We start from the raw sequence: 9,929 nt of genomic DNA, 5'->3' as shown, positions 1-9,929 counted from the left end.
CTAACAATAAGCAAATCCTAATCCAGCCACATATGCTGCTTGTTTCTTCAGTTGCAAGAGTGAAACCGTAGACAGGGGTATGGCATTCGGCTTCTTGCGGGAGAGAAATTCTTGTGACACACATTTCATTGTAGGCCGAGACTTTGGTTGAGTGTGAAGGCATGCAAATGCTATTGTAGCAATAAGCAAAATGTCCTGTGCAACTAGACGATTTGGAGGTGGCGGGCGTTGGTCTAATATTTCATTTAGCATCATATTTTGAGATGATGATGATGATGATAATAAGGACAAGAGTTCTCCTGGATGCCTTCCCATTAATACTTCTACAACCACCACTCCGAAGCTATATACATCACATTTTTCAGTAACTGTCATCGTATAGGCAAACTCTATAGAGATAGAAAAAACGATAAGAACAACTAAATATAGTCAATGAACAGTAATACATCTAATTAATTTGATAATTATAATTTTACAGTAGATTATTGAATGAAGAATAATATTTGATCAAGTTATCGATAATAATCTTTAGTTTTCAAAATACAAATCGTTTAAATAAATACGTGACAACTTCATTATATAATATTCTAAAAAATAAACAAAGTTAACTAAAATGGGTTCTAGCTTCTTCTTCTTCTTCTTCTTTTTTTGGGTAGAGGATATAATTTGAATCTAAAAAATTTTATAAATTTGTAAAAAAAAATAATTTATTTGAAATATCTTAAATAAAATATTTAGAAATTAATATCTTTGATTATTCAGCTTGCTCGCACATTATTCAGATCTAGGACTAGTATTATATGAATTCTAAATCATGAAACTTTGACTATAGGAAGCTACTTTATTATTATATTATTGCTAAATGAAAACTATTCCTACATAGTTTCATTATGCCCTCTCCAAATGTATTTTTATTAAATAATATATGCGATTATGCTAAACATATAATTAAATGAAGAACACATATATCTAATTAAATTTATAATTTAAGATTATTGGGATTTTAGATTTTATTAGATGTCTTTTTAGTTTTATCAACTTAATATCCTTCTAGCTTAATTGGTGATAAAGATTCATAAATTGTAAATTTGACAAAAAAAAAAAAAGGTAAAGAAAAATAATATTTAAAAATGTTTAGATATTGACTAATGGAATAATTGTATTCAATATTCTTAATTAAATAATTTAAATGACATTGTTGGAGTAGAAATAATCAATTAACAATTTACCTGGAGCAATGTAACCATAAGTGCTAGCAACCAATGTTTGGTTGGAGGAGTCGGGATCAAGGAGTTTAGCAGTTCCAAAGTCAGAGATTAAAGCTTGGAAATCGGAGTTCAGCAAAATGTTGTTGGATGATATATCTCCATGAACAATTGCTGGGATGCATTCATGATGCATGTAAGATAAGGCGTGTGCTGTGCCTTTGATGATGTTTACCCTCTTGCTCCAATCCAGTTCCATAGCGTCATAAACATTTCTTAGGACACAAAATAGGCTTCCCATTTCCATGTACTCATAAATTAAAAATCTGCGTGCTTTATGTACACAGAATCCATGCAGCTTCACAATATTTCGATGTCGAATCTCTGTTAATACCCTCACCTCATTTATAAAACTCCTATAGAAAATTGGATTCTCAGCCTCTCTCTGATGAAGTTTCTTTAAGGCTACCACATTTCCGCTTGGTAACTCTGCTTTGTAAATGCTACCATAACCACCGATTCCAATGCAATATCTGATGTCAAAATCCTCGGTTACTTCAATAATGTCTTCATATGCAATATGTCCATCATAATTCCATATCGAGAATATGTTTCCATTCTTTGATCCCCTAGGCTCAATCTGGTTTTTCTTGAACACACAATGAGATAAGAGAATACGCCCAATAACCAGGAATCCGAGGAAAATGGTGATTGGTGCAAAAATTTCTATTTTGGTTATGATTGATTTTTTGCTTTCGGAACATGGAGGAAAAATCTTGAACTGACCACATAAATCCCAGTTGCCAATTAATGTGTCAAAGTTATGATACAAAGCATAATCGTTTGGAATTCGACCCTTCAAAGAATTGTGTGACAAGTTGAGTCTATGAATATAAGTGAGAGAAGGGGGGATATGGCACCTAAGATTATTGTAGCTAAGGTCCAAACTCGAGGGATAGGTAAGATACCCAAGTGCAACTGGAATGCTTCCAGTTAAATAGTTTACGCTAAGGTCTAAAGTTTGCAAATTAGTCAAATTATCCCTGATGAAAGGGATTGAACCGACGAGCATGTTCGAACTAAGGTATAAAGAGTTTAGATTTTTCAGCATTCCTATTTTAGGGGGAATGGATCCATTGATTTGGTTCCTACCAAGGTCTAAAGATCCCAAATTAGTTAAATGGCCCAAAGTGGAAGGGATTAGACCGACGAGCATGTTCGAACTAAGGTTTAAAGAGTTTAGATTTTTCAGCATCCCTATTTCAGGGCGAATGGATCCATTGATTTGGTTCCAACCAAGGTCTAAAGATACCAAATTAGTTAAATGTCCCAGAGTAGAAGGGATTGGACCGATGAGCATGTTCGAAGAAAGGTATAAAGAGGTTAGATTTTTTAGCATCCCTATCTCGGGGGGAATGGATCCATTGATTTTGTTCTGACGAAGGTCTAAATATTCCAAATTAATCAAATGTCCCAAAGTGGAAGGGATTGGACCGACGAGCATGTTCGAACTAAGGTCTAAAGAGTTTAGATTTTTCAGTATCCCTATCTCGGGGGGAATGGATCCATTGATTTTGTTCTGACGAAGGTCTAAATATTCCAAATTAGTTAAATGACCCAGAGTGGAAGGGATTGGACCGACGAGCATGTTCGAAGAAAGGTATAAAGAGGTTAGATTTTTCAGCATCCCTATCTCGGGGGGAATGGATCCATTGATTTTGTTCTGACGAAGGTCTAAATATTCCAAATTAATCAACTGACCCAAAGTGGAAGGGATTGGACTGACGAGCATGTTCGAAGAAAGGTATAAAGAGATTAGATTTTATAGCATCCCTACCTTGGGGGGAATGGATCCATTGATTTTGTTCTGACGAAGGTCTAAATATTCCAAATTAATCAAATGTCCCAAAGTGGAAGGGATTGGACCGACGAGCATGTTCAAAGAAAGGTTTAAAGAGGTTAGATTTTTCAGCATCCCTATCTCGGGGGGAATGGATCCATTGATTTTGTTCTAACGAAGGTCTAAATATTCCAAATTAATCAAATGACCCAAAGTGGAAGGGATTGGACCGACGAGCATGTTCGAAGAAAGGTATAAAGAGATTAGATTTTTCAGCATCCATATCTCTGGGGGAATGGATCCATTGATTTTGTTCTAACAAAGGTCTAAATATTCCAAATTAATCAAATGACCCAAAGTGGAAGGGATTGGACTGACAAGCATGTTCGAAGAAAGGTATAAAGAGATTAGATTTTTCAGCATCCCTATCTCGGGGGGAATGGATCCATTGAGTTTGAATGAGATATTGCATATTTTACTCTTTTTTCAAAATCTCATTCCCCCTCCCAAATAAGGTGTAAGTAAGGCACAATAACAGTTAGGCTCCATTTGTTTTGAAGTATAACTATTATGTTATGGATACTGTTTTGAGCAAAATTCTTTGCAAGAAAACAACTGATTTTTTGGTGTTTGGTTGTCACTTGAAAATAGTTCCTTTTTTTCTTTTTATTGTTCGGTTAACATAAAATTTTGGTTTCAATTATAGAGTTTCTTCTGGGTTCTTCATTGTTGGGCAACCTTCTCCTGGGTTTCTTCTGATTTGTTGTTCTCCTCTGTTTGGCTACTACAAAACTAGAGGTTACAGAATTGGAAAATGAAGGGTTATACTGTTGATTATTGTTTGGGGCCTTGAACAGAGGAAATTGATTAGATAGCCTGTTTGAATTTCTGTCAAATTATTTTTGTTCTGCAGTTATTTGTTCCCTTCATTTAATTTGCTTTTTAGATATTTAGAATGAAAGCATAAATAAGCTTTAAATTTATCAGTTTTATTTATTTATTTATTTATTGCAGCTAGATCGTGATTACCATTGCAATTTTTTTATTTGTGAATCTTCGTTTTCTTTCTGAAAATCTTATACATTGAGGATTCTATGACTAACACTTGTAAATTTGGAGTACAGACCTGGTATTGGAGAGGGATGAGAAGAACAAGATGGGATTTCAAGGTCAAAGATGAAAGATGAGTCTTTCATTTGAGAGGGAGAGAAGGGTTGGTGCAAGTGCTGATGGGAACGAAGAGGCTTGCTGCTTGGAGAGAACAGATGATTGTTCGTCTGGAGAAGGTGCAAGTATCCAGTTATGTACTTTTCTTGAACTCCTAACAACTATCAACAAAACGTGCATCTTGACTTGACTTCATGGTATTATCAACAGAACCTAGATCCATCACAACTAAATCCCCTTGGTGGCTTAAACAGGATCTCGATGAAGCCACCAAAGAAATCTGACAACAGTTGACTCTACACTAATGCGTAAATTGAAAAACAAAAAGTATAGAAGTGTATAGATTATAAGGCTTGCCTTCAATAGGGCAATTGGTATAATGATCTTTATATATTTTTGCTAAGCTTGTCAAATATGAGTTGTCTGCTGTTAGGGTAGAAAATATTTTTTTCTTAGTGATGATTTTTTTCCTATTTTTAAAGTTAACAAGTGGAAGTTTGTTGTTTCTTAGGCAGAAAGGTGGAATTATAGTTGCAGGTCCTGGCAAAATTAACATCTCATTCGTTCACAAGGTAATTAAGTTCCACATCATAGCGTGTCCCCTTTCTCTTTTTTCCTCATGCCCAGAGCACTGTTAATCATCAATATGACCATTGTTATCTATTTGTTATTGATCAATAGTTTCCTTTTTTTCCTAACAAATTTTGTAACCTTATCTAAATATATTTTCTTATACGACTAAGATCGGAGAGGAGTATCGAAAGACTCCACTCAAGGCTTTAAAGTTCTGAACTCTTATGCTAGATACTATTCTAACTAGATGTAAAATTTGTTTATTTCTTTTTGTGTAGGACAAAGAAGCTGGGGATGATCCTAATATCAAAGTTGTTCTGAAAGCCTGTTGTTCATGAAGAAGAAATGACGAGTCTGCTAAAATTCTGTATTAGATTTTACTTAATTCACTTATACTTTCTATTTGCACACTTATCTCATACAAACACATCGGCCCCATTCTGTTTCAGCCACTTCCAACCTTGAAAAGTGAGTAGTTTAGGTTTATGGGGTGATTTAGAATGCTTACAAATAATATTTTTCTTGAAAATAGGCCGATAAAGGTAAACGACACATTGACATCACACAAAACACCCTAACAATAAGCAAATCCTGATCCAGCCACATATGATGCTTGTTTCCTCAGTTGCAGGAGTGAAATCCTAGTCAAGGGTATGACATTCGGCTTCCTGGGAGAGAGAAATTCTTGTGACACACATTTCATTAAAGGCCGAGACTTTGGCTGAGTGTGCAGGCATGCAAAGGCTATTGTAGCAACAAGCAAAATCTCTTGTCCAATTAGACGATTTGGAGGTGGTAGGCGTTGGTCTAATATTTCATTTAGCATCATATTTTGAGATGATGATGATAATGAGGATAGGAGTTCTCCTGGATGCCTTCCCATTAATACTTCTAGTGCCACCACTCCAAAGCTATATACATCGCATTTTTCAGTAACTGTCATCGTGTAGGCAAACTCTATAGAGAAAGGAAAAAACGATGAGGACTAAATGCATTTAATGAATAGTAATACATCTAATTAATTTGATAATTATAATTTAACAGTAAAATTATTGATTGAAGAATAATATTTAATCAAGTTATCGATAATAATCTATAGGTTTTAAAATAAAAATCTTTTAAATAAAGATGTGACAACTTCATTATATAATATTCTGAAAAATAAACAAAGTTCTCAAAAATGGGTTCTAGCATCAACTATTTACATTTTTAATTATTTTGCGTAGAGGATATAACTTGAATCTAAATTTTTTTATAAATTTTAAAAAACATTTTAAATTTATTTGAAATATCTTAAAATAAAATATTTAGAATCTATATATGATATTCTTAATTGATATCTTAGATTATTTAGCTAGCTCGAAGATTATTCGATCAATCTAGGACTAGTATTATATGATTTTTAAATCATGAAACTTTGAGTAAAGGAAGGTACTATATATTATTATTATATTATTGCTAGTTGCAGACTATTCCTTTATAGTCTCATTATCCACTCTCAAAATGTATTATTATTAACTAATATTTGCGATTATGCTAAACATATAATTAAATGAAAAACAAATATATCTAATTAAATTTATAATTTTAGATTATTGGGATTTTAGATTTTATTGCATGTCTTTTTAGTTTTATCAACTCAATATCCTTTTAGCTTAATTGGTGATAAAGATTCATAAATCGCAAATTTGACCAAAAAAAAAAAAAAAGTAAAGAAAAATAATATTTAAAAATGTTTAGATACTGACTAATGGAATAATTGTATTCAATATTCTTAATTAAATAATTTAAATGACATTGTTGGAGTCCAAATAATCAATTAACAATTTACCTGGGGCAATGTAACCATAAGTGCCAGCAACCAATGTTTGATTGGAAGAGTTCGGATCAAGGAGTTTAGCAGTTCCAAAGTCAGAGATTAAAGCTTGGAAATCAGAGTTTAGCAAAATGTTGTTGGATGATATATCTCTATGAACAATTGTTGGGATGCATTCATGATGCATGTATGATAAGGCGTGTGCTGTGCCTTTGATGATGTTTACCCTCTTGCTCCAATCCAGTTCCATAGCTTCATCAACATTTCTTAGGACACAAAATAGGCTTCCCCTTTCCATGTACTCATAAATTAAAAATTTGCATCCTTTATGTACACAGAACCCATGCAGCTTCACAATATTTCGATGTCTTATCTCTGTTAACACCCTCACCTCATTTATAAAACTCTTATAGAAACCTAGATTCTCAGCCTCTCTCTGATGAAGTTTCTTTAAGGCAACCACATTTCCGCTTGGTAATTCTGCTCTGTAAACGCTACCATAACCACCAGTTCCAATGCAATATCTGATATCAAAATCCTCAGTTGCTTCAATAATGTCTTCATATGCAATATGTCCGTCATAATTCCATATCGAGAATATGTTTCCATTCTTTGATCCCTTAGACTCAATCTGGTTTTTTTTGAACACGCAACGGGACAAGAAAATACACCCCCCAAACAGGAATCCGAGGAAAATGCTGATGGGTACAAAAGTTTTTATTTCGGTTATGATTGATTTTTTACCTTTTAATGTGTGAGATGTATGATACAGATCATAACCGTTTGGAATTTGACCCTCCAAAGAATTATGTGATAAGTCGAGTCTATCAATACTAGTGAGAGAAGACGGAATGTTGCCTGTAAGATTATTGTAGCTAAGATCCAAGGTCAATAGAGGGGCAATCATCCAAAGTGCAATAAGTATTTTTCCACTAATAAAGTTATGGCTAAGGTTAAGGTAGCTCAAATCTTTAAGCATCCATATTACAGGGGGAATGGATCCATTGATTTTATTCCTACTAAGGCCTAAAGTATTCAAATTAGTTAAATGGCCCAGAGTGGAAGGGATTGGACCAACGAGCATGTTCGAAGAAAGGTATAAAGAGATTAGATTTTTCAGCATCCCTATCTTGGGGGGAATGGATCCATTGATTTTGTTCTGATGAAGGTCTAAATATTCCAAATTAGTTAAATGACCCAGAGTGGAAGGGATTGGACCGACGAGCATCTTCAAAGAAAGGTTTAAAGATGTTAGATTTTTCAGCATCCCTATCTCGGGAGGAATGAATCCATTGATTTTGTTCTGATGAAGGTCTAAATATTCCAAATTAATCAAATGACCCAAAGTGGAAGGGATTGGACCGACGAGCATGTTGGAAAAAAGGTATAAAAAGGTCAGATTTTTCAGCATCCCTATCCCAGGGGGAATGAATCCATTGATTTTATTCCGACTAAGGCCTAAAGTGTTCAAATTAGTTAAATGGCCCAGAGTGGAAGGGATTGGACCGACAAGCATGTTGAAACTAAGTCTTAAATAGACCAAGTTCTTTAGGATCCCTATCTCAAGTGGGATACACCCCGTAAGGGAGTTCCAACGAAGATCAAGACTGACTAAATTTGGGAAGAAAGAGAATTTGAGTTTGATCAACTGACCTCTCAAACCTTGATCAAATCTATCGATGGTTGTGATGCTTCCACCAGCATTGCAAGTAATACCATCCCAGTGGCATGCACTTGAATAATTACTACTGGCTTGGGCATGAGTAGTGGACGGCCACCACCCAGTCTCCTGCAAAGCCTTGGCTTGTTTAAGTTGAAGGGCATGAGATGACCCAGATGCAGCAACAACAAGCTGCTGAAGTGCATTATCCAAACACTTTCTGCATAATAAGATCCAGATAGCCCATATCGCTAGTATCGGTATGGAAATAGAAAGGGAGGTTGTTGCCATTTTAATTTATGAGTAAGTAATGATGGATTAGTACTAGGCTAGACTTGTATATATAAGAAAAGATACTCTAAAGCTAGGCTGGCCTGTGAAATAATTGAACGAATCATCTTGGAAATTTCCTTGAAATGAATATTCATCCTAGCCTGCATTGAAATTTCCTTTTGAAAGCCAATACATTTATTCCTTGAAATCGACCCTCAAGACTTGTCCTACATGCATGCAATATCCGACGACTCATTGTCTAATATTCATGTACGTATTAATTATATATAGGTCCGGCTATTTGGTGAATTGATGTTATATATAGTTTCAACACAGTACTACTACTGAATTTAAAGTGTATTATTGCATCTTAACGACGTACATGATGATGTGATTAATTAATACTAATAGTTGAATCTTGGCGCAATAATTGAATAATTTTTATTTTCTCAAACTATAAATTTTGGGATTTTCAATGTTTTTTTATATGGCCCGTTGGATGACGGCATAGGATGGATAATGAATGAGTACGCCGATCTAAATTAGTTTTGAAACACTTTATTGTCAGGAAGACTTGTAATTTTATAACTTGAATTAATCAAATTTAACTCCAATTAAATTGAGTAAATTGTACTAATATTATTATTTTGTTAAGATTTTTGAGTCAATAATTTATTCATACAGCCAATAATAAGATTTAATTAGTTAAAAATATTGGGCAAGAAACAGAGCTCGATTGGAAAAATTATTGTTCGACGTATTGTTTGGTCTTTACGTTTTTGTTCTTATAACTTGTCAATGAAAAAAGACTTCCGCACTGACCCCGTCAAAGATCACTTCGATGGACGTGGAGACTTTTCTCACCCAACCCCACGTTTGGGGCGGATGAGAAAAAGGTTAAGAACATGTGGTAGTGATGCTTCCTTTTGCTTTTTCTTGGATAACGCTTTCAGCCTTTTCCTCAATATTTTTTTTTTCTATTTTGCTGATAAAATAGAAAGTGAGATATATTAAAAGGAGTAGTACTGTTAAGAAAGTAAATAAAAGTAAATAACAAGGTTCATTTGCTTATTAAAAATTTTGAAAAACCTAATCAAATTCTCCAAAAAATATGAAACTTTCTAATTCTAACCCCAACTAAAATTATTAAAGAACGTAAGTTCTTAATTTTTTTCTTAACTCAAAAGTTTTGCCTCCAAAACCTAAAAAAATGAATATATATGATGCGATTTCCTCATTTTATTCAAATTGAAAATATTAGTACGTATGACTATTGACCAGTTGTCAAGTTTAATTTTAGATAAAAATATTTGGTTGATCTCTAAAAAAAAAAAAAATTATATAGCTCGTTTACTTATATAGCTCGTTTTTTTATATAGCTCGTTTACTTAAAAG

At 33.8% G+C, this 9,929-nt stretch overlaps 2 protein-coding genes across 2 annotated transcripts; both read right to left on the bottom strand.

The window, feature by feature from the left end:
- LOC118348033 (MDIS1-interacting receptor like kinase 2-like) lies at nucleotides 1–2,277 on the bottom strand. Its single transcript, XM_035688762.1, has 2 exons — nucleotides 1,230–2,277; nucleotides 1–368 (listed from the first exon to the last, which is right to left on the bottom strand). Exons 1-2 carry the CDS (start codon nucleotides 2,275–2,277, stop codon nucleotides 1–3), a joined length of 1,416 nt encoding a protein of 471 aa, XP_035544655.1.
- A 2,905-nt stretch (nucleotides 2,278–5,182) lies between these two features.
- Nucleotides 5,183–7,605, bottom strand: LOC118348056 (MDIS1-interacting receptor like kinase 2-like). The gene is made up of 2 exons (XM_035688887.1): nucleotides 6,617–7,605; nucleotides 5,183–5,742 (listed from the first exon to the last, which is right to left on the bottom strand). Exons 1-2 carry the CDS (start codon nucleotides 7,578–7,580, stop codon nucleotides 5,360–5,362), a joined length of 1,347 nt encoding a protein of 448 aa, XP_035544780.1. The 5' UTR covers nucleotides 7,581–7,605; the 3' UTR covers nucleotides 5,183–5,359.
- Nucleotides 7,606–9,929: the final 2,324 nt, after the last annotated feature.

Source organism: Juglans regia, chromosome 3, assembly GCF_001411555.2.
Source record: "Juglans regia cultivar Chandler chromosome 3, Walnut 2.0, whole genome shotgun sequence".
NCBI classification, from domain to species: Eukaryota; Viridiplantae; Streptophyta; class Magnoliopsida; order Fagales; family Juglandaceae; genus Juglans; species Juglans regia.
Note: the sequence above shows the minus strand (reverse complement) of the source record. Positions and strands in the feature narration are given on the sequence as shown.